Source organism: Pelophylax lessonae, assembly GCF_965119305.1.
Source record: "Pelophylax lessonae genome assembly, chromosome: 2".
NCBI lineage: Eukaryota > Metazoa > Chordata > Amphibia > Anura > Ranidae > Pelophylax > Pelophylax lessonae.
In genome coordinates, this window is record NC_138769.1 from 162,311,869 (window position 1) to 162,337,353 (window position 25,485).

Sequence of the window (25,485 nt, forward strand, 5' to 3'; positions counted from 1 at the left end):
AAGGGTAATTTTCCTGATGGGACTCAGGTAGCAAAAGAAAGCCTGATTGCGGGTTTTATCCACTCTCTACCCTATGTATTTCTCACCTCAAAAAATTATTAACTAAAAAAACCCACAAATTTTTCATTTTGAAAAACTGTAATAAAAACCTTTTTAAAAACAAACTTTCTACTTTCTTGATCCACGCATCTGTACATTTGAAGAGAATAACGATTTATTATACAGTTACATTCCAGAAACCAAAGTAAAAAAAATGCATCAAACACTATTTCACTCAACAAGATTTCTTTATTTTTATTAAAGCAAAATTAGTTTTAATAACTTTTTTTTCAGTATTAAAAAAGAGGATTTCTCTTCAATTCCTATGGGGTTTCTGGTACAGGGAATGAAGGGTACATTTTTTTTCAAAATGTTTTATTAACCTTTAATTCAATTATATAAGGGATTAGAAAAATATCCAAATATTTAAAACACAGCATAATACCTCCTATATTCCACTACCCTTATCCCCCCCCCCTTTCATTTTACCACTCTTTTCCTATGTTGCTTTCCTTCTCCTACATCTATATTAGACCCTGCTCTCCCAAATCTCCCGTTATCCCTCTAATCTGTCCATATTTCTATGTAGTCTTTTTGAAGTCTGCCCATTTTTACCATTTACTAGAAAAGCTATCTACTTGTTCCTTGTCTCTACTGCTCAGATATTCCATGTTACATATATATATTAAATTTTGCAGCACCACTTTCTTAGTAGGGCCTTCTGTCTCTAGCCATTTTTTTGGGATTGCCCCTTTTGCTGCATTCAGCAGGTTTGGGACAATCATATTTTTACACTGCTTTAAAGGTCTATCTGTTCTCTGAAACAAACATGTCCATGGGTCATCTATGATGTTCATTCCTGGGTTTTCTCTAATGAATTTTGGCACTTTCAGCCAATATTCCCAGATCTTAGGGCATTCCCACCAAATATAAAGCATTGTACCTTGTGCCTTACATCCCCTCCAGCACAAATTTGATTTCTCTAGCTAACATTTATGAACTTTTACCGGCGTTAAGTACCATCTCGATAGACATTTGTAATTCATTTCAATGAAATTCACATTTATAGCAGAGCAATGTATGGCTCTCAGTATGACCCTCACTTTGTGCTCTTTTAAACATGATCCTATCTCTTTTTCCCAGGTTTCTATAAATAGGAGTTTCCTCTGGCCCACTATCTCAGTTAACATCTTGTAAATCTGAGATATATTATTTTTTACTTTTATTAATGGGTTACAGAGCTTTTCCACAAGGTTTAGCTCTTTCTCAGATTTGATGGGTTGAGGCAGGGATCTCACAAAGTGTTTTAATTGTAAATATCTCTATTCATTTAATAACATATCCCCCCCCCCTAGTGTTAAGTTCGTGATATGGCCCAATCTTTCTACTACGTGTTATGTCTTTTAACTGCGTGTTTTTTACCCAGTTACCAAATTGTTTCTTGTTTCCTGGTGCAAAGTATTTTGTCCCTTCTAGTGATAATAAAGGAGAGTTATACTCCCACTTGTCTGTGAATCTTATCCCAAATCCTGTATACAACTCTCATTATTTTGTGTGTATCTTCATGCATCTCTCTTATCTTCACTTCCTATGGAGTTTCTGGCACAGAATGAAGCATAATTTCCTTAATGGAACACAGGTAGCAAAAAATACTTGACAAGAGTTTTAATCTTTCTCTACTCGATATACCTTGAAAAAAAAAACCCCTGTGCTTTCATTGTTAAAAGGGGTAATAAAATATTTTTTCAAGACAGACTGTTTACTTTCTTGATCCATGAATCTGTACAGCAGTGGGGCATCAGAATTTATTATAACTTTGAATCCCAGTAACCAAAGTAAAAAAAAAATACAGCAAACATGAATTCACTTAAAAAGATTTCTTTATTTTTATTTAAGCAAAATTACTTTTAATAACTTTTTTCAGTAACGTTTTTACAAAAAAAGTGTTTTTTTTCCAATGGAGGCGTTAAAGAGGGAATACATTGAGAGATGGAAGATGAGGGGGTGGTCAGTAAACTAAAGCATTCACACATCAAACACACCCCTCACAACCAGAGACATGGGGTGGAAGACTCTAGAGCCTCCTGCAGATTTTTTTGGGTAGCGGGGAAGACAGAGCAAAGACAAAAGAGGGAACAAAGCCTGAGGGGGGTAAGACTTCACTCTACCTAATCTCACAACCTTTTCATTATTTTTAATTACTTCCGTGCCTCAAAGTTTAAATATGTTACACATATCTTTGGCAACAAATAAAAATATTAATTACAAGTATATCAGTTCTTGTTCCCTGCTCTCTTGACATTGTCTCTCTCCCTAACTTCAGAGAAGCTTTAGTATGCCCCTCTGGAAATAAAGAGTAATGCCTCCCACTTTAAACAGATCTGCAGAGAATGGCACCAGTTTATAAAAAAAACAAAAAACAAAAAAAAAAAAGCTACGCTCTGCATTTTATTGCAAAAAGGTAGGAAATATGTAAATTTCAAGAATGATACTTCTGAAATATCTTCCATCACGCTCCCCCCTAGGAGAGGGAGAAGTCACACACTTCATTAAGACAAATAACATATATAAAAACAATATCCTGTACAGTTGCAGGCCAATTGCATAAAAACTGATTTAATTCCAAGTATAAGTTACAGCAACAACAACTGATTGGGGCCTTGGTGTGAGAGACAGGAAGAAGACAAAGGGTCAAAAGAAAGGGTTGATTTGCAGCTCTTTAAAAGGGTGGGCAAATCTTATTTACTGGCCCGATACCAGGCCACCAGTAGTCCTTGTATTTCCACTCTATTTTTCCTATCAGAGGCAAAAAAAAACCTACAAGGTGACACAATCAACTTTGTGTGGGGGTTAAACAGTGCTCATCTGTTTAGGATCAAGTCAAGGTAGTGTTTACCAGCCCTATTTTGCAGGTTTCACTTCACCAGCCTCTGAAGTGGACCTATGTAGTCTCATGGTGGCCCAGATGAATGCCAACCAACTCCTATGTATAGATGTGCATGTTTGTATACTTTACATATAATTATATATATATATAGTGCATGTATGTGAATACTTGTTAATGTCTGTACTGTACTGTATACAAGTATGCACAATTCCATAGAGTTCTCAATGTGCATTCATAGACTATGTTCTGATTTTTTGGCACATACACATACACACATTACAGACATATTCATACAGCATCAACATGTGTATATGTTTGCCTGCCATTTTATTAATGTCAGACTGCAGGCTCATTACATAAAGTGTAGCTGCCTGACTCGTTGTTTACAGGTGGAAGTTCAAGGAGTAGGAGGATGGAAGGATGGGGAAGGAATTGAAAGAAGGGATCCAGGGGTAGAAAAATCAGGGGGGATACTTGAATCCTTTTACATTCACACCATGCAGTAGCACCATAGTTGATGAGGTTACTCGTAGCTCTCTGACTGGTTATTTTCTCCGCCTGCCACAGTACTTTCCTTGACCACAGAGGCCACCACCTACAAAGAAACAGAGATAATCCAATTATCAACAGGATAGTGTAAATGTGGAATTTCTGTATAGGAAATGTCAAAGTGCAAACTTTGCTTTGATTAGAAAGTGCATTTATCTGCTCAGTTCACAGTGGATTTTTGTTGTGGTTACTGGGAAGTTGAATTGCATGCTAGCGTCTCACTTTTTTTAAAGGGGTTCATGTTCACTGTAATTCCCTATTGCTATTACAGAGTTTAACTATTGTGTCACAATCTAAAATGTACATTTTTAATAAATGTAAAAGAAACAAAGATCTGGAGAGTTCAGCTAAGGAGGCTGAAACGTGCATTGTTGTGAGTCACTCACTACCTGGTCATCATCTAAAACATAGATAGTAGTACCACAGCTACTGTATATAAAAAAAAATTACAGATAACATAGCCCATCACTAAAGAAATGATTATCCCAGAAGGAATAAAAGTGCAGGTAAAAAAACATATTTTCTTTCTGTAAAGAAGCATTAACAGGTCCTGTTTCCACTTTACCTAGCTCTATATATCACAATGACAAGGAGATATTGTTCAGATCACTGGAACAAATTGCATTGTATTTTAATGAATTGTTGCTCAAATACTGAATACAACAGACCAAACAGCTCATGAAAGTGGTAGGAAAGCATAATTTACTGTATATGCCACTTATAATACATTTTAAAATGAATTTATAAAGTTTTATGGTTTTTGAATATTTTTTCTTTTAAAGTGGAGTTCCACCCTATTTTTATACTTACCTCCATCTTCTCGCTCCGGGTCACCTGAAAAAGAAATGGATAATCGCATATTTTTATTTTTTTTTACTTACCTCGTAGCGAAGAAAAAATACTTACCTTACTTCCTTCTTCCTCCTTCCTCGGCCGCGGCCCGTCGTCACTTCCTGGCTCTGCAATGATTCCTGGGAGCTGAACGTCATAGCTCCCAGGAATCATTGCGCCTGCACCGGCCCCGACGTCAGTTCCGGGTCGCGCGCGTCATCCCCTTCTAAACAGCTTCTGGGCATGCCCAGAAGCTGTAGAGGGATGACGCGCGACCCGGAAGTGACGACGGGGCCGGCGCAGAGCATCGTGGGACCAGAGAAGGCGGAAGAAGACGCCGAAGGGGATCTCGCTGGCTTCAAGCTGCCCACATCTGAGATGGCAGCGCTGGACAAGACGTTTGCAAGGTAAGTATTTGTCCTAACAGGTAAGTGCAACCCGGGACAGATCAGAGGCTAGCCATTATGGAATGCACTAGCCCTGACTGTCCCGGGAGTATTAAAAAAAAAAAAAAAAATCCAGGGTGGAACTCCGCTTTAAGTTTTCTTTCATTGAAAATACAAACACCTTTACAATACTTGTAGAACCATTCAATCTTGGAAAGCATAAAACAGCTGGATGCTTCCCTGTAAACAAGTTTAGGGAAAGGCAGCCAAGACCAGACAAGGCACATAGGGAAGTTAATGGGAGGAGGATCAATTTGGGAACAGTTTAGCCTATTAACATCTTTAGGCTGGAGGGTCTAACAAACAATCAAAAGGACTATAATAGTGTTACAGTCTATGAATCTTACAATTGTATCAGCTAAACTAGGAGTAGGCCAAGAGACAAGAAACAGCATTTAAACTTCAGCCAGCTTAATATTTTTAGATGACATTTCAAAATCGAATTTTTTTAACAATTTGCAGTGATCTACTTCAAAAAGCCATTCTATAATGGAAGAGGGGCTATTATAAATATGTGCTTTAGGTAAAAAAAAGAAACTGTTTGTACCAACCAACAGAGGGATTCCTGTTCCAGGGGATCAGATTTTGGAAGGAAATGAGTAAATGACAGCCTCTCCAACATTTAGGACAATGGTGGGACCAAATTGGGTAATGACAAGTGGGGGCTCTGTATGAGTGTATAAGTCATCAATTGTTGAGCTTATTCCGGGAAATGAATTTATGCATCTTTGGTCATTTGAAAACTTTCAATCTAACTTGATTTTCTATTCTATTAGAAATCTAGGGAACACAGTGTACTGTAAGGTTAGCAAGAGCTTGTAGAAAGTAGAATTATATTGCAAAGGTATCTCTGCAGTAGGAAAAACTGCCCAGGTATATTTAAATCTCAAGGCAAACGGAGAGCTTTAGGAAAGGAAATGACTGAAGTGCTTGCATGATCATACTTTCAAAAATCTAGGGATTAATACCCTATGTGAGTCTGATATCCAATGTATATCTAATCTCAACTGATATTTGATGTATTATCTAATGCAGTCTTTTCTAACCCTGGGGTGCCTTTGGGGTTCTTGAGGGGTGCCTTGGCAAAATGCCTAAAAATTTGGTAATATTGCTCTAAAATTGTCGACAAGCCAGATCAAGTCAGCCTTTTTTGTTACACAAAGCCATAGGTGTTTATTGTATAGCAATACAACCTACAGAATCGCGTAGGCCAGCTGCCAGCATCCTAGCAAACAATGACATCATAGGTTGATAAGGATGACGTTGGTTGCCTGAGGATGTCTTTTTTGCCCCTCTCTTGTCCTTTTCTGTCAGGACTTGGGTCACATTAGCTAAGTGAGGGAGAAAACTGCTGTTAGACTTGTCAGTACCAGTGTGCAAAGGTATATACTGTATGCTTTGTGTGAATAAATTACCTCTAATGTTGGGTGTTCTACATGTGTATAGTAGATGCTGCTGCATTATGTAAAACTGTTAGTTTAGTTTTTACATTTTAGGATGGGGTGCCTTGAGATTGTGCAGAATTTTAAAGGGTACCTTGACTGAAAAAAGGCAGAGAAACACTGATCTAATGTAGAAAGAACGGTCAACTGAGGACGCTGACAAAACCAGAAGGGGCCTCCTGAGATCAAATGTTAAAGGCCTGGACATCTTGTCTAGTGGGCAACATCAAAAAGTTGAATAATAAAATAAAACAGATACATAAGCATCTCTTTGACTCTGTTGTGTAAAAAAAAAAAAAAATTTGCAAGAGCATGTTTATATTTTGTAGGAAGATCATTGTACAAATAAACTCAAAATATTAGTTACAAAAGGCTGTCCAATAATGTTTTTTCTTTAAATTGTATGTGAATTTTGCTGAGAAAACAACAAAATCCTCCTCTGAATAATTAAATGAATTCTGCTATTGGCATTGAAACTCACATTTTGATTCCACTCACAATCTACTCTCTGCAGTCACCAACCACTTCCTGAATGTTGGGTGGGATAGTCTGCTTGTCATAATGTCAATATAATTTCCAATTTTAGAGCTCATGTACACTACAGCTCCAAAACTTGAGTTTAGGAGCTTTTGGAGTTTTTTTTGCCAAAGCTCCTAAACTCAACTCCATAAAAGCCATAGAATACAAGTGTAGCCCAGCCCGTGGCACTCTCTGCCCACAGCTGCCTTGACCAGGCTGTCACTGACAATGCTACAGCTGCCCACACACATGGCTTCTTTTCCTCTCTGGCCCTGCCCACCAGTGAGCAGAGGAGCAGCCGTGAGGGGAGATAAGGAGGAGGAGAGAGAAAGAGACAGCCAAAGGACACTTGACAGAGCTGCACTTGCAGTTGGTCCTACCTGAAGCTCTGCCCACTGCCAGGGACAGAAGGAAAGCAATGATTGGTCGCAGGAGGCACACAATGGAGTGGGGAAGGAATGCTGGGAGTCTCCTGGAACTAGGAGGATGCAGTACCTAGGTGACAACCTCTAACAAGCCAGCTACTGGATGGGACTGCAAGCCCCATGAGAATAGGATGCGGCAGAAGGAGGAAAGAGAAGCCTGGGCCTGAGGTGGCCTCACATCTAGAGTAAAAAGTAACTATTGGAGGGTGCTGCTAAGTTGGAGATGCAGCTGTTGCCAGAGTTTACCATGGTGTTGCTGCATTCAGATAGAGGCTGCAGTCATCAGTGATGCGGTAGGCTGGAGGAAAGAGACCCTTTAAAGTAACAGAGCCACACTTGGGACATAGTTTGGGGACTAACACCCTTGTACTGTGGGCTCCAACGCAGAAAGTCTGGGCCCCAACAAGTAAATCTACACTGGCCAGTGTCTTAGTTTGGATTTGGAAAGACCTTCACTTAGGACCCCCCTTCATTTGGGGTTTCCGGTGCAGAGACACCTGGTCCTCTCATTAATTGTAGTGTTGTACAAATGTGTTTATCTGTTATTGTTTATTGCTTTGGCTGTTCTGTTATTGTTGCCTTATTATGTGTATTTTCCAAATAAATCCTCCTTTTTCAGCCTTAGGCCCCTTTCACATGGGCTGGATCATCTGCTGATCCCCTGCTGAGCTGAGCGGAGTGGCTGGATGACAGAGCTTATGCTGACTTACGTAGACACAGCCCGCTCTGCTCTATGGGCAGCCTGATGTAAATAGACTGGCTGTCAGTTTACACCCAACTACCAGCTAGACGGAGGGGAACAGATCCCCTTTCATTTCTTTTTGCCAGATTGGACACAGAGGTAGCTGGGTATAAATGGAAACAAGTCCATTCACATCTGACTGCCCATAGAGAAGAATTGAGGGTACGATTGGGTACTGTTGAAAAATGGACAGCTGGACCTGATCGGACCTCTTATGTGAAAGGGGCTTTAGTGTGTCAGAGAGTGTGGCACTGCCGGAAGGGTTGTTGTTAACTAGAACCAGGGGACCCATACATCAGCGGCTCTTTCATGGTAAGCACTACACAAGGAATACTGCTGGGAACAGCAATGATCCAAACACATGAGCAGGAAATTACATTCTGGAGGAGTGTTCTAAATATCCTTATATTGGGAAGCCATGCCAATATTTTTTGTAGTTTTTGAAAATCATAGCTGGCTACAGATAAGGCCAGTAAGCTCATCTTTATTAAAATGTAATTACCAAAAGTTTTGCAAGCTAAACAACTATATCAATTTTTTTAATGCAAAATAACTCTGACTAGTTAAAAGTAACATCTGGCAATATAGAGTTATAGGAATCCCATGGGGTATGTTTTTTCAGGAGTATACTGATCTGTTTTTATTTTACATTAACTATAGTTAAAAGCATAAAAACATATGTATTTTTATTTTTTTTTACCTCTGTAGTAGGATTTGGCCGGTTTTTGGGCTGCAAACAGAATTAGAAATATTTTAGTTAATTATATGTATGTGTTTCCACAATTTAAAAGAAAATGTAAATAAATAAGAAATAATTATTAACCTCCTAATGGCTGTCCAGCTCCATATCCTGTAAAAACAGTTTTAATAAAATAAATAAATAAATATACATACACAATGTTTTAAACTTATGTGTGTTTGCCCTCTAGTGTTCAGAACAAAGAATGCAGACTAAGTTTCTATCTTGATCTTTTATGAAGAAAAGCAAGAAGTTTTTCAAAATATAATATATATTTTACAAATAATACCTTATTAAATTTGTGTGACTAAAAACAGTAGAGAACATAATTGTATGGCTATGTAAACAAAATATTTGCCTCCCCATTGCGATAATGCTCCTTGCTTATACAAGGGAAGGAAAACGAAGTGCCTCTATTGCTTACGGTAAGATATAAGTCTATTTCATTTCATTTTTTAACCTGCTGTAGATTAGGACAACTAGGAATTGAACATTTTTAAGTTTTTACCATTTTGAAGCACAAGTCTTTCTATACCTTTTATTAATACTGATGTGCCCAAAAGGAACACTAAGGAAAGATACCTTAACCAAAAATCTTTTCAGTGGTAAACCTTGTATGTTGAATTATTTAGCTTACTATTTAGCACTGGTAACTGATGACTTACATTTAGATACTACTAAATGTTGTTTTTTTCCCTAATCTCATGTATAACTTTAGCTATAGTAGGTAATGCTTTTTAATGACAATAAATGTGTTTTAGAAAGCAATAGTAGTTGGTGACTTTCTAAGGAGATGTAAAACTCTTGGAAAATTTTATATGATAGATAATATGAATTATTCCCTTGTTCTTATTACAAGTAATTAAAAAAACTGTGAAATTAACTATCTGTTTATTCAACTAATTAATTTGCATATATATTGTCTGGTTTGCACGTAAATTAACCACTTTGTAAATATAGAAGTGATCTTACCTCCTAGTCCAGCTCCCCCTAATCCTCCTGGACCTAAACTAGCACCAGCTCCATAACCTGAAAATGCAATAAAAGCTTGTTATTATTGCATTTTTACACCAAACGTTAAAAGTCAGCTGCGCTCCACAAACTTAAAAGTTGCAAGAAGAGGCCCTAATGTATTTACGTAGATTTACGGTTAGAATTTAATAGAATTGACATAAAAGTAGCAATAACATACAGTATCTGCCCTTTACCTAAATGGGTCTATGTCCTGGGTCATATGAGCAATCCAAGGAGAATCTGTCTTTAGGCATATCCCCTGATTGGTTGCCATTGCCTCACCAAATACCCCCTTAAGCCCCTATGTAATAATTAAAAAAACATGGCCAATGCTGCAACTCCTTATTTGGTGATTATACAAACAGGTAATTTTACTTATACTATATGTTTTTACACCATTATTTGTGTGGAATAGTGTAAAAATGAGTTTATGCTACAGGTATTCTTTAAATATATCAGCCCATATTAATGTTTATGACTGTAGGTTTTTAAGTTTGACACAGCAATATGAATGGACTGCAATAGAGAATAATACAGTTCAATGTGGAGAACAAAAAACATATCACGCATATGTGAAATTAAAATGTTATTCATTATTAAAACAGGGTCATGGCCACTAAATAATTTACTCTGACAAATGCCACAATTTGAGTAAGTCAGTGTGAGCCTGAATTACATTGTATATTTCAAGAGCGAATTGCAATCAATATATCCTTACCTGGCTTAGGTGGTTTGCCTCCAGCCCCTGGGAATACACATGAAAAAAAAAAAAGACTTTATTTTACCTCATGCCCACTCCATATTTACCATTAGCATCAAATATTTTTATAGCTTGGCTATTTTTCTTTATTATCTTTCTTACTGCTTTGTTTTTCATGGTAAAAGGGACTCCTGACTGGCGAATTAGAAGTTGTTTCCTGGACTTTAATATGGGAATATGCAGTGTTGGGGGTAACTAGTTACAAAGTAACTAATTACAGTAACTACATTACTTTTTTTGGTAACTAAGTAAAGTAACTAGTTACAATACTAATATTGGTAACTACACTACTTTACTAGGCTATAGGAAGTAACTACACTACTTTACTAGGCTATAGGAACAAGCTTTCCTACGTTACCCAAGCCGTGCGATACAATCGTTATTTCGAAGAATAGAGAGGGATGAAGTTTATGACTTTTTGTTGCACTTTATGTTTTATTCTGTTTTTTCAGGTTTTGTTCTCATGTTTCCCAAAGCCTGTGTTTATACAATAAACTCTATGCAGAAAGAGTGTCATGTATCTTCTTCTACACGGTCAATTAAGAAAGAGGAAAGTAAAGTAATAAGTAGTGAAGTTACTTTTCAAATGCAGTGACTAGTAAAGTAATCTCATTACAATTTACAGAAGTAACTAGTAACTAGTAACTAGTTACATTTTTTGAGTAACTACCCCAACACTGGGAATATGCAATGAATTGTAAGTCATTGGTCTGTCCTGAACCTATGGTTAGGACAGGCCTTTAGGTTTAGTTGTGTTATTTGAGTGCTCACAGTACAACAGTGATTGGTGCAGACCTTTGGGATCAGCTATAAAAAAGTTTTCATTTGTCATTATGTTTGTGGTACATAGTTACATAGTTAGTCAGGTTGAAAAAAGACACACGTCCATCTGGCTCAACCAATAAAAACAAAAAAAAAAAAAAACAACAAACATATGTACGTACACTTTGTAAGATCAATAAAGCTGTGGCCCTGTCCTTCAGCTTTAAACAGTTTTAGTCTTTTTTGTTGGGCTTAAAAGGGAAAGTTTTTTTCAATGTAGCTTAGATTTAAGACACGTCAACATGACTATCCTTTTTGGCAGCCATGTGTAAATCGTCTATTACTATCGGTATTTTGCAGTAAAAAAAGCAGCTTACTCTCACCTGTTCCCAATCCTCCAGGCCCATAACCAGCTCCAGCACCAGGTCCATAACCAGCTCCAGCACCAGGTCCATAACCAGCTCCAGCACCAGGACCATAACCAGCTCCAGCACCAGGTCCATAACCAGCTCCAGCGCCTTGGCCATAACCAGCTCCAGCACCTTGTCCATAACCAGCTCCAGCACCTGGTCCATAACCAGCTCCAGCACCAGGTCCATAACCAGCACCAGTGCCAGCACCACCCACGCCTGCTACTTGACCAGCACCATATCCTGAATAATAAAAGAAAACAAACGAGTTTAACATCTAAACACACCATAATAAAGCATTGTGAGAATGCCAATACTATCTTATTTTACCTTACCTGGCTTAGGTGGCTTGCCTCCTGGGTACTGGCCTGCCAGGAAAAGAAAACACAGTCAAACAGTGATCATATATACTTTTTTGACACGTCTTAAGAAATCTCAAAATCTTGGATGATAAAGCTTATAATACAGCTGTTCTGCGATCATCTCTTAGTAACTCCGAATATTTATTTCTATCTCCTTTTATTGGGCAGCTTACATGCAGTCTGCATTTCACTTGTTCTTCTCCAGATGTCTGCAGTTTGTTTTCTGACCACAATGTTCCAGTGAGATTAAACAAAGAATAAACATAGTTTCTCCGCTTATTCTCCCAGATAATTGTCTGCTTCTATTAAAACAGTGACTATCACCAGTCTTTTTTTTATTATTGTTTTGATTTTTGTGACGCAGTCTGCTAAAGATGCCAATGATACTATGTGACTTATTGCATTTTTGGCCCCATTTGTTCTTAACAGAAGATTCTGGCTATACAGTGATGGCCCAAATTCCCAGACTTCTTTCCAGGGTACCACATCTGTGTTTCTGTGCTGCAAACTGCATTGAGAAAACAGGTGCTGAGTCTCTTAGAAAAGGAAGCATATCAGCAAACTTTGGTTGTATATACAACACTTCTTAGTGTTTGTGGCATGTTTAGTTTGAATGTTGTTCAGCTGCTATGTGAGAACAACTGAGACTTTTCTAGGATGTGCCTAATAACCTTACTTTGTTTTGAGCAAGGAATGCATATTGTAAAGATTAGACAAGTGTCTTCTTACAGTCAGCGCTTGTTAAAGTAAACATGGCAAACATGTTGGCAATTCTAACCCAGCATACGAAAACATGGGAACATAGGAATAGGGATGAGCTTGGGTTTGACCCAAATCCAGCCTGTTTTCAGTTAGTTGGATCGCTGAGCAAGCTGGCCACATGTGGCCATTTCCCCTACATTTATCCCCGTCGACTGTTTGTGAAAAAACTGACTAGAGACCTGTCATCTGTTGTTTGCAAACAAACCAGCCAGGAATCCTGGATAATGTCATTGCCTAAATATGGCTATAACCATATTTGGTCAAATACATCACCTAGGATCCCTGGATGGTTTACAAATAGTAGCCAGCTGGAAATATATATTTTTCGGTAGTAATGTAGCAGGGAAACATTGGCAGGGGCTGGATAACCTAATTGACAATGGATGTGCTCCCCAGAAATTATTTACATTTTTATTTACAATAAAGGATTTTTTTTATCATGGTGCAGGTGTCTTTATTTATTTTAGATTTTTGGGAGGAATACGTAATAAGGGGTACTAATGTACCCTGTACTCATTCTCCTGGGGGGAGGCAGATATCTGGGGCCCCTTAATTATCAAGGGAGCTTCCATATTTCCATAAGTTACCTTTACCTTCACATTCTCTTGGGGACTTGATGTTGGGATAAGGTTGTTGTCCCCTCAGCATGGGTACAAGGTGCCTTGCAATGGGGGAGGCTTTTACACCACCCTTTTGTAAGGTATCCTTCCTATGTTGAAAAGGATATGGCCTGGTATGTTTTAGGAGGGGGGGCTCACTGCCCTCCCTTTTCTGGCCACACAGAATAAGGTTCTGTGATGAATTTTAAGGGGAACCCCCACAATATTTAAAAAGTATTTTTTTGGTTTACTTTTAAAGCGTTAAAGCATGTTGTTTTATAATTTCACGTGCAGCTTTAAGGCATCCCCATGCCTATTTTTTAACAAATTAAAGTTAAATATGAACAGACACCATACCATATCTTATACCAGCTACCCATACCCTTTTTACAAAACCTTGCAAGTTAGCCTTGAAAAAGACCAGGAAAAATTTGATGCTTCACCTACCATAGGCTTCATTAGGGATCAGTGCTATGGGGTTAACTTTCTGTTGGGTTTGCCGGATGCCTAGTAATCTGACGTTGGTTCATGGATACAAGTGATTAGTGAATACAAAGTTATGGGACGTTGATATTATATGCAGATCTTGACTGTTACTTGCCATTTATCCCTTCCGAAGGTATCAAGATTGTACTACCAAAAATCAAAAATGACCAATGTACTCCAAGTCACTAAGATCCTTCGTATGGACAGCAACAAAGATTACTGCTTTTTCACTGCACAGTGTCTGCCTTCTGTGCATAAACTACTATTAGTTTTAGATGGATAACTCTCCAAGCTTCTAAAGCACTTGCTATAAAGACCTCACCTGCTCCTCCTATTCCACCTGGTCCAAAGCCAGCTCCAGGTCCATATCCACCTCCAGGTCCAAATCCAGCTCCTGGTCCATATCCACCACCTGCTCCAGTTCCAGCTCCTGGTCCATATCCACCACCTGCTCCAGTTCCGGCTCCTGGTCCATATCCGCCTCCAGTTATTGCACCAGCTCCCGGTCCGTAACCTGAAATAATTACATTTCAAATGTTAACCTGCTTTACTCTACTGTTTCTTATAATTCAGTTATACAGTTATAAAAGCTTGCATTTAGGCAGGCAATACTTCTGTCATTTGTCAGATCTCTCACTAAATAAATTATGTTTTATTTTATTTTAAAATAATCTATTAGTAATATTGAGTCACAGGTATGTTCAGTTTTGAAAAGAAAACATCTTAGGGGCAACTTTTTTTTTTTTTTTTAACATATTCAGATATATCCAAGGACAGGATAGAGATTTGGCAAACTACTTTTCCATCCCAAAATATTGCACCAAGGACACAGGAACATCAGTTATGTATGGACATATGAAGACTTTCCAATTAGTTTAGGAAGATCCTAGGAAGGTCCTTTACAGTCAGGATGGTTAAGCCATGGATAGGGTTTAAAACATGAAAAAAGTACTAGTAAAACAAAACTGGAATTTAAAAAAGGGCTTGGTGATTTTCTTGTAATTAATAATATCAAAAGCTATAAGTAAGGTTGTAAGGCTGAGAGAGCAATATTTTGAACCAACGACTGGAGTCAACTGCCCTTGTGAGGTCAGGTTGAATTCCTTTCTTCTGCTGTGTGTCAAAATTAGCAACAGCTGAACAGGGGGTTTTGATGACTTCTGGTCCAAAGCTGAATGAACTTGCAGGAGAGTAGAAGTTGAATTTGGTAGACATCATTCTTTTTTTAACCTTATTAACTATATATCAACATAGGTAACATGCTGCCACTGGTTTGGTATATGCCAGGATTCCTCAACCAGGGTTCCTCCGGAGGTTGCTAGGGGTTCCTTGAGCAATGAGAAATTTCTGCCTCTCAGATAAGTTCCCACGACACCATTGATCTTTTTAGCTATCTGTAAGGGGGTCATTTTTCCCAATGAGCACAAGTGTAACAAGCATTCTTCCCAATGACCATCACACTAATGTGTCATGAGTTGTAAATATACTGTATTTTCTGGCGTATAAGACTACTTTTGAACCTCCAAAAAATCCCCCCAAAATGGGGGGTCATCTTATACGCGGAGTATAATATCTCCAAATTAACCTAAGTATAAGTATTACCAGTAGATGTAATCTCTCAAGACCCTGGCTGTGTGGGAATCCTGTACCGGTATACCGTATGTACCGTAGCTTCGACTACATACAGTATACCGCGCTGAGCCAATCAGCCCGCCTCTCTGACTCTGCCAATCCGAGCAGGCTTTGCATTCAATAATAGAATACATCGCTCACTGTGATTGGCTCAGCGCAGTATACTGTGTCTAGCTGAAGCTACGGTACATACGGTATACCGGTACAGGATTCCCGCACAGCCAGCGTCTTGAGATTACATCTACTGGTAATACTTAGGGTACCTTGGAGATATTATGAGAAATTACATGTATTACAGTACTAGGGTACCTTGGAGATTTATGAGAAATCTGATGTTTTTCAATGGTGTTGCCTTGCTTCGGAAGGGGGGTAGTCTTATACGGCGAGTATAGCCCAAAACCTATGTTTTAACTTGAAAATTAGGGGGGTCGTCTTATACGCCCAGTCGTCTTGTACGCCAGAAAATACAGTAGTAAACTTTAGCAGGGGTTCCCTGAGAGTGTAAAATTATTTCAAGGGTTCCAAATGTTGAAAAGATTGAGAAAGGCTGATCTATGCAGAAGTAAAAGTCTCATTGTTTTGCATTGGTGAAAAAATGTTCATTCTTACCAGGCTTAGGTGGTTTTCCTCCTGCTCCAGCTCCAGGAATTCCTTGAAAAAACATAATAAAATAATTGCCTGTACCACTTTTTTTAAATAATGCATGGCAAAAGGCAATAAGTACTGTATGTGCAACTTTGAGAAAAAGTTAAAAATGGCCATTTAGGAGAAATATCTTAATAAATCTGACCCAAGTCAACTGTAATATAATTAGTTGATATGGGTTACTGCAGCCTTGTGCTTCACTGCTCAACATACCTGTAGATATATTTTAATAGCTAATAACCATATCCTGTTTATTCGATCAGGATATCGGTGCTTTAACAATCAGTTTAGTTTAGAATCTAGGTTCACTTTTCACAAGTTGTAGTAACATTATGCCTGAGGAATACAGTTTATTTATTTTCTTATAGCACTTTAACAGCTGTAAATCTCAGTCCCATGAGGTCACTGACTGGCCAGAGTGCTAAGGTTTCTCAAATTAGCATGTAGTTAATCAATTAACTAAACATAACATTTATTTATCTGCTATAATTTAGTATTTCTGGATTGCTGTCAATGGCCCTTGGAGACTGGAGTTGGTTGGAGAGCTCAGTGAACACTCAGGCACATGCTTAACATCTTCACTCAGTCCAGTAAACAGCCATCACAGGGTGACATTACAGCTGCATATCTGGTGACTCATTGTAATCTATGCTCTTCATTTTAAAATTAAAAGGTTTTCCTTTTTAGATGTATTGCCAGCTTAGGGTGTTTCTATGGATTTTAGTAATGTAGCTCCAGGGAACATTAGATTTTCAAAAAGCCAACTGCATTTTACTGCCCTTATAAACACGTCAACTAATCTAAGGTCAGTGGCGAGATCAGTTTTCCAAGACTTTGACACTTGTTCTGCTTATGTTGGATGCGTATATGCTTTTAACATACCCACTTATAAAAATAAAACAAAAAAAAACTGCCAGTCTTGCACAACAAACTTTTAGCCACTTGGCACTGTTGTAGTTCATGATACTAACTTTTAGCCTTTTCTAGATTTTTCAAACTAATTTGCATAGTTTTAATAAACAAAAACGATATATCTTATTTTGAATTGTAAAAATAGGAAGGATTACTCGTGTATTTGACTGATAAAGCACAATCAAAATATATTTATGAAAGGAAGGGATTATTTATGGGAATCCTATTCAAATTTTACCTCCAGCACCAACACCGCCAGCACCAGTTCCAAGACCTCCTAGTCCACCACCAGCTCCAAGACCACCAAGTCCAGCACCAGTTCCTAGACCACCAAGTCCAGCGCCTGTACCTAGACCAGCTCCAAGGCCATAACCTGAAAAGAAGAAAATTATATTTGTCTTAATACTAAGAAACTATTCTCTGCTTTAACAATCAGTTGAAAATGACATAGTTGTCAACTTTCCCGATCTGTCAAACTGACAGATTTTTAAAATGTGTCCCAACCTAGCCTTGTCCTGGGTTTCATCCCAAAAATCAAGGCCAGTCTAGGACAGTCAGAAACATGACAGTCTGATATTCACAGCTCGCTCAGATGCTCACTGCTGCTGCTAGGAGGGGTCATTACATTCAACAGGCAGGGCTGCTGATAGAAATCACGGGGCCCCGTACAGCCTACCTGGCAGCCCCCCCCCCCCCACTGAATATATCAAGACAACATTTTCACTAAAAATACACTGAAATCATTAATAGCAGAAACAAATGTTACAGTGAACTTGTGTGAATTTGCCCTTTTTAATTCTTTTTTTACATAAAAAAAATATAATTGATTTTAAAAATGTTAAAAATGTTTACAATTATTTTATTTTACAATTTTTAAAAATAATTTTTTACAATGTTTTTTTTTTTTGTTTTTGTTTTACAATTTATTTTTTTACAGGACAGGGAAGCCTGCAGCACTGGGGGGGTTGCACAGTGTAAGGGGGGCACATGGGGAGAAGGGGGATCAGAAGCAGGCAGAACAGGGAGAGGGATTGGTGTCGGAGAAGCAATTACAGGAACGATGCCCTGTGTCTGTGTCTCTCCCTGTAGTAGCTGAAAGTTGGCAGGAGTGGGAGAAACTGGCTTTCAGCTGCTGCAGGGAGCGGCACAGGACTTCCTTCTGTAATTGGCTCTCTGCCCAACTGCTCTTATTCCCCATGCTGTTGGGGCCCCCCTGTGTGCCCGGGCCCCCTACAGGAGGACTGGTGGTCCCCCTCTATCAGCGGCCCTGTCAACAGGACCATTCTACTGGGCACAGATACTTTCTGTGACAAACGCAGGTCAGACCACTGCCCCTTTTAATCAACTTTTGACAAATGGCTGGTCAACCTCACACACCGCTGTCACTGATTCACAACAATAACACTCTCAGCCTCACCCTACACAAAGATCTTCCAGCTTGCAGGACCACAATCTAGGTGCCAACAGATTGAGAGCAATTGTCACTGGGTTTAAATAACTAAGCAATTAACAGTTTTAACTGCCACTAACTACTTTTATTGAAAAATAGTAAATTTTCATAAAATTAGGAATAGCAATTATGATTTTATATCAATGTCTGTACACACACTGTCACCACAGACAGGTATATCCAGATATTTACCATGTAGTCATGCTCTTCAAGAGATGGGGATTCTTTCAGTTTTGCGTTAGTGCATTAGAGACAATATTACCAGTTTTCAAAATACTATTATGAAAAGGTAAAAAATGGTGCAAATAAAATATTTACAGAAGAAAAAGATATTTCAAAGAAAACAAAGAGACAATAATGGAACAGAGACATAAAAAGGAGTTGAGAGTGAAAATACTTAACAATGCCCTGGTTCTGTGCATTCAGCAGAGTCAAAGCAATGAGCATAGTAGTCTTTGCAGATATTCCTGATTGTTATTGATAAAATGAGAGCTGTCAACTTGCAGGTCAGTCTCCTTTCCTTGTCCGTGAGAGGGGTGTTGTCAGAAATGATCTGACCAACCAGAAGGCTGAGGGGCAGCCTTGGGATGTTTCTGTGTTTATGATCATGCCACAGATCTATTTTTTTTTTATTGGTATTAATATTTTTGAATACCTATATATTACAGTCTGCTAACTTGTATAATATGGTCCAGAGAGCAATTACCTTCAGAATGGATTTAAATATGACAGGTTTTGGATGTCTACTTTACCTTGGAGGGGTAATGTGTAACCTTAGCTCCCCATATCGTCTAAGATATGTGTTTGGAATTAAAACGTTACTGATGGAGGTATACATGTCCTTATTCTGGCTGTACTGGTATTATTTCATGAGTTATGAAATACCCTAAAGTTTATTGATTCTACCAAGACAGAAATGTGTATTGCTAAAGACTCCAGCTAAGGTATTTACGATGGGGGTGACCTAGCAGAATATCTGTTTGTTTTCCGGGTTGCTCAAGCTTGTGAATTTGACGATTTTATTAAGGGCATCTAGACTTAAGTGTGGATTCGGATAACTTACTAGCCTAAGATCCCTGGTGGCTAGAGACATGATTGACCCTTTAATTAATAGCAGATCCTGGCTGGCTGTACATAATTAACCCTTTCAATGCTAGCAATTCCCTGGTGGCAAGACATGATTAACTATTTCAGTAGTGTCAGATCCCTAATGGAAGCACATGATTAAATGAATGACCCCCCTAATTAAAGTGCATGCTCCACCTAAAGTGGCTTTCTGAACTTACAGAAAAAAAAGTGTCCCTAAAATTCTTTTTGAAATGTTGGCAACCATGAAATGAATATCTACCAATCACTCAGTATCTTAAAGCTAACATGTTTAACACTATATTAATTAGGCTTTATTTTTATTTTTGTCTGCTAACACTTGTTAAACCTAAACCTTCCAAACATGTCAGATATGAAGAAATACTCATCACCCATCTAATGGCATCCTATGCATTATTAGGATATACTATAGCAACTAATAATTTAAGCACAATAACATATTCTCACAAAGGTGCTTGTATTAAAGACACAAACAGCATTTCTGTGATTATTATAAGAAAATACCATTTGTACCTGGTTTGGGGGGTTTGCCACCTGCTCCTACACCACCTATACCACCAGGACCAAGGCCAGCTCCAGGTAGTAGTCCACCACCAGCTCCAGGAACGAATCCACCACCAGGATATAATGCACCTCCAGGTCCTACCCCGCCTCCACCTAACAATCCAGTTCCATATCCTGCTCCAGTTCCATAACCTATAAACATGGCCAGACAAAAATATATATATATATATATAAATACAACATGAATACTCCATATTTTTATACACATTTTTATACACTTACTACCCCTATCCTTTTACTTGCATTTATTTTCTGTGATTTTCACTGCTCAGGCTGTTATCCTGCTATGTTACAACTTTCATCTTTTATCCCAATGTCTTAAACTGGTGTAATCATCCTAATTCTTCTTTATCTTAATCACGTAGTGTTGCCCTAAAACCTTGAATACAAGATGGGGCAAGCCAAACTAAAGTACAACTAATATCCCCTGTATGCCAGTCCAAACAAGGACCTAATCTAATTACCATTTGATGCAAGTAAATAAAATGCTCCTTTGCCTTCCCTGGCAAAAATAAATAATTTCATTTGTATCTTACATGCTCCCCCTTGCAAATATAGCAGCTCACAGAGGCAATGCAGTAGATCCAGAAAGCAATGGGCAGGACTAGGTGTGGCCGACTGACATGTTACATTGTTTACACGCCCCCTGCAAAAATATTTTCCAATAAGCTGTAGTGCAAGCAGGCACAGCCTACATGAGGGTGGCAACTCTGTTATGAATTTAGTAGCAGTGCAGCATTGTTGTCATAAAATCATAGAAGCATCACAGAAAGCTGCACTGGGTATAGTATTTGTGGCACAGAGGGACGAAAAAGCTGCAGCATATGGTTCTACTTTAATATAAATGTGGGGCTTAAACTGCAATTACATAGATCAGTGTACTCACCAGGCTTAGGTGGCTTGCCTCCTGGGTACGCTCCTAAAATTACATAAAACAATGCTATTCGGTATTTTACTGAGCATAGCAATGAAAATTTACATTACAAAACAAAAAGTTACAAAAAACAATGATATATTTTTTCCACCTTAAATTTCCCACTTTTGTTTTATTCTTAAAGTGGTTGTAAACCTCTGAAAGGAAAAATGAACAAAGCAAATGATGCAAAGAAATCACCAGTGACAATCACAGCCTGTGATTGACAGCCTCAGCAATGCATGTTTCCCTATGAGACTGTGTAGGGGGGAATTGTCCTTTCCCTTCCATCAGATCTCAGATTTAATTTAACTCCCTGCTCTATGCTGTGCAGTATGTGCTATCTGACCCCTGCCTCTGGAAGCTCCAAAATGCTGTGCACTTTGTAAAGCTCTGGACAACAGAGTGCTGCAGATAAACATGCACAACTTATGTAGGAAAATGTGGTTAATCTCTGAGGCTAGTCGCTTATCACCATTATTGCCTGAGGCTAGTCACTTCACTGGGTATATTTACAACCGCTTTAATAAACTAATCACAGTAATCACCATTCAGAAGCGTGTGTTATTTTAAACCTGTCAAAAAAAACTTCAAGCACTACAAGCTTCAGCATTCAGCACTTCCGGGAGTGTCTTATAGCTGCATCCCCTGCCTCGCTGTAGGATTCATCTGCTAACCCTGCATCATTACAGGACACAGTAGTGACGTAGGGGTTGATGACAGCAACCATTGACTGAAGCAGGAGACCAGGCATCCACTACACCCCAAAGTAGGTCAGGAAAAAGGATTAAAGAACGTGTTTAAAGAATTATCCGTAGCTCTATATAAGTGATTGTATATAAATAGGTAGGTAGATGACATGAATGACATAATATGATAGCACTGTTTTGCAAAGCCACTAGGCATATTCATAACTAGAATATACATTTTCCTACAATCACATAAATACATATCACGCTAACATTTTTTACATTATTTTCCTGATTGTTCCTATAAGAAGGAAGATGGCAAGGTCAGGATATAGTTATAGGCAGGAAGACCATATTTTTTGGTAGTTAATGCAGTATTAAACAAAAATGGGGTGTATTGCAGCGGACCAGTCCTTAAATGTGGGGGGTGCATTTGTTTTCTTTTTTTTTTTTCCCCATTATTTTCATCTGGTGATCTGGCCAGTATCAAAATAATGGGTATTAAAAAATATACTTTTGACTTTAAAATGGGATGCTGTCAGGAATTTATTGGAATCTTACATCGTTTCATGGCGGTCTGAACAATAGGGACAACATTCAGGCCATGCCACCCCCATGATGTACACTGACTCCACCAGTACCCCACACCAGGATAGCATTTTGTGTGGAGATTTCTGCAATCCCCATGGAGTTCTAGGTATAGCCTGATTAAAAGAAACATTTAAATGATTGTACAAAAGAGCAGACACACTGACCTCCTCCAGGTAATCCACCAGCTCCAACTCCTGGTACTCCACCAACTCCAGCTCCTGGTACTCCACCAACTCCAGCTCCTGGTACGCCACCAACTCCAACTAACCAAATTGAGAAAAATAAAGTAATATAGTAATTAAAAAAGAACTTGGAAAGCACTAAATCTTTTTTAACAGTATGATACTACGAAAACACACCTACAAAGAGAGATAACAAAAGACCAGTCTTAAAATGTAAACATCCACTACAAGTAAGGATAATGGGTAAAACGAAGCAGAAGAAAGTAGCAAATGGTAAAGAATGTACCACAAAAAGTTGACTGTCACAGAAATATTGCACTGCACATGGGGTGCGGAATGTGGGGCCTTAGTGGCTGTGTTGGAGATACAGAATGTGTGTAAGGGGTAGGCAGAATATTCTCATTAGAAAAGTGTTGGGTCAAGAGAAAAAGCGATGAAGAAGCAAGGAGGGGAAAGAAAAAGGGAGGCTGTGAAGTAGAGAGATGGGGGGGGGGGGAAGAAGGAGATGGTAGAGGGAGAGAGGTACTGGAGGGCTGGAAAGGGGAAAGAAAAAGTGGGGAAGTGTCCTAAGGATAAGGGAGGGGGGCAATACTTTTAACAATAGTTATCAATAATCTGTCAGATTATGAGGGTTGTGAATAGGTTGTAGCCTTGGCAATATGTTGTGGCAAATACCTTGTATAGCACCATCTTCCTTTCATTCCTTCAATATCAGTCTATGCTTTATATTTTGCTGGCCAATAAAGTCAGGAATGCCAACATACTACAATATTATTGGCCTATTTAGTTTAGGAGTGTTGCCATAAAAGCTACCCAATTATCATTGCAGCACATATAAATTTCAGAATAGGAGGTACAAAGTCTGCATTATACTTTAGAGCCCATAACAGGGTGAGGTAGCTGAAAGATCTATGAGAGGAGATGAGTATCCTATAAAAGGCTTCTCTACAAGGTATCACCTAACTCAATATTCTGATCTTGCTTTATTGCAGGTATAGCCAGACCTATAACAATGTAACCAGCAATTTAGCAATTTAACCAGCAAATGGTCAAATCTAAAAGGCTAGAAATTCATCTTCTAAGCCAGACTGCTTGATTGCATCAGGAAACAGAAGTTATAAAAAAAACTACAGAAACTATTTTTTTCAAGGCAATGTGGAAAACCACAAGTCATAGTGACAGTGTTTGATCTTGGCTAAGACCAAGCCCCTGCAATGATTTCCCAAACCTTAAGATCAAGCTGCCATTTAACAATATTTTCCATTATAGTCACTGCTCATCCTACAGGTAATGTGAAAGTATTTGATCTGGCGCCAGAAAAATCTATGGCTATGTTTGTTATTTAACTACTCAGAGGTATAATTGCTGCTAATTAACTGCAAATGCGGCAACAGGGTAAAGATGGAGCTTCGGGAGGACGTCACATGACAAAACTAGTAGGGCGGAACCAGGATGTTGAACACACTGCGCATGTTTGATTTGTCTCACGGCTTGGCGTACAGCAGCCGGAGACGAACAATCCCCACACAAAGGAGTGTATTGAACGGATCATTTTTAATATATTTTAAGTCACACTGGAACCCTTAGTGTCAGGATGACACTTGTGGAATGTAAGTTTACACCTTTATTGAATAAAAGTCTATATGTTTTATAATACATGACACAGATTACGGACCTGCACACTGGATATACTCTATAGAAAAAGGCCTTTTATCTGGTTTATAATCTTACCAGTCACTCCATTCAGTTTGGGGTGATTGGTGGAAGCAGCACACATGGTGTTTCTTGTTCTTGTTCTTCTTTTTTGCACTTTATTGGACTTTTCTTGGGACTTTTTTAACCACTAATGTTTTAATTTTAATTTTCTATAATTATGAATTTTATGTCGATTGAATTTGTCACTTATATGAATTGTTGATAGTTTGTCACATATATGAATTATTGATGGTTGACACAGTCTTTTTGCACAAATATTTTTAACAATATTTTTGTATATTAGAGATATAATGAGGATTTAATAGTAATATTTTTAGCATTTTCCACTCATCATAGTCACTATAATGTGGGTGATATATAATTTTTAGAGCACTAAATATAAAGAGGATTTTTGCGCTGATTTTCCCTCTTCATCCAACAGGTAGCAATGGGCTAGGTTAAATTGACAAAATCTGGCTGTGCTTTTACAAAAGGATTTTACTTGATTTTCTGGACATTCGTTATAGATGCAAGGATAGGAACTAATGTATTGTATGCTTCTGTGCACTCACCTCCTGATGGTACACCACCAACACCAATTCCAGCTGTAGGAAGATAGACAACAATAGGTCCTTAGTTCTATCAGATTTTGACTTATACCCATCACATCTTGTTACCCATCATCAGATTGGTACCCACCTCCAGTCTTAGGGGGCTTAGCTCCTACACCACCAACACCTGCCAAAGTGATCAATATATAGTTAATGTAACAGTGAATAAAGTACCTTGTAACACTTTCTGAGCTCCTAGTATAGGAAGGACTAATGACAGCTTTTAATATTTCCATAACACTGTGAAAAGCACATTACTTTCTGCTATCACTTTAACTTCATGAGCCCAAAGATTTGTTGTAAAAAGCTGAAACAAAGGTCAACAGTGTTATAAACCATATTTTATTCACTAAAGAAGTAGGGCTCTTTCACACGGGCGATCTGATCAGATTCGCCTGTCAGTTTTTTAGGCGGATCTGATCGGATCCTCCATGCAGCTCTATGGGGCAGCGGGTGTCAGCGGAGACACCTCCGCTGACACCTGCTGCCATCCGCATCCGATCCTGTCAGTGAAATCTGGACGGATGGAAAGTGCTCTTTCACACGGCCGCTCTGCTTGTCCGCAAATCATCCTATTTTTTTGCGGATGATTTGCGGACATAATGCAAGTCTATGGCATTGCGGATGTCAGCGGAATACCATCCGCTGACATCCGATTTTCTTCCTTTCAGTTCTGTTCCATTTTTTGGAACGGAACAGAACCCTATTTTTTCATCCGTG

The 25,485-nt window shown here is 38.6% G+C and overlaps 1 protein-coding gene across 1 annotated transcript in view; it reads right to left on the reverse strand.

The window, feature by feature from the left end:
- Positions 1 to 1,901: 1,901 nt before the first annotated feature.
- ELN (elastin) overlaps positions 1,902 to 25,485 on the reverse strand; it is a 118,987-nt gene continuing 95,403 nt past the window's right edge. Inside the window, exons 27-41 of the mRNA XM_082247988.1 lie at positions 24,854 to 24,892; positions 24,727 to 24,759; positions 22,492 to 22,540; positions 20,971 to 21,005; positions 20,034 to 20,216; positions 17,202 to 17,336; positions 16,016 to 16,057; positions 14,097 to 14,288; positions 11,901 to 11,933; positions 11,539 to 11,808; positions 10,352 to 10,378; positions 9,592 to 9,648; positions 8,704 to 8,730; positions 8,581 to 8,610; positions 1,902 to 3,521 (exon numbers count right to left, since the gene is read on the reverse strand). Coding sequence (XP_082104114.1) covers positions 3,472 to 3,521; positions 8,581 to 8,610; positions 8,704 to 8,730; positions 9,592 to 9,648; positions 10,352 to 10,378; positions 11,539 to 11,808; positions 11,901 to 11,933; positions 14,097 to 14,288; positions 16,016 to 16,057; positions 17,202 to 17,336; positions 20,034 to 20,216; positions 20,971 to 21,005; positions 22,492 to 22,540; positions 24,727 to 24,759; positions 24,854 to 24,892 — 1,202 coding nt within the window. The 3' untranslated portion in view covers positions 1,902 to 3,471. The remainder of the gene's footprint in view (positions 3,522 to 8,580; positions 8,611 to 8,703; positions 8,731 to 9,591; positions 9,649 to 10,351; positions 10,379 to 11,538; positions 11,809 to 11,900; positions 11,934 to 14,096; positions 14,289 to 16,015; positions 16,058 to 17,201; positions 17,337 to 20,033; positions 20,217 to 20,970; positions 21,006 to 22,491; positions 22,541 to 24,726; positions 24,760 to 24,853; positions 24,893 to 25,485) is intronic.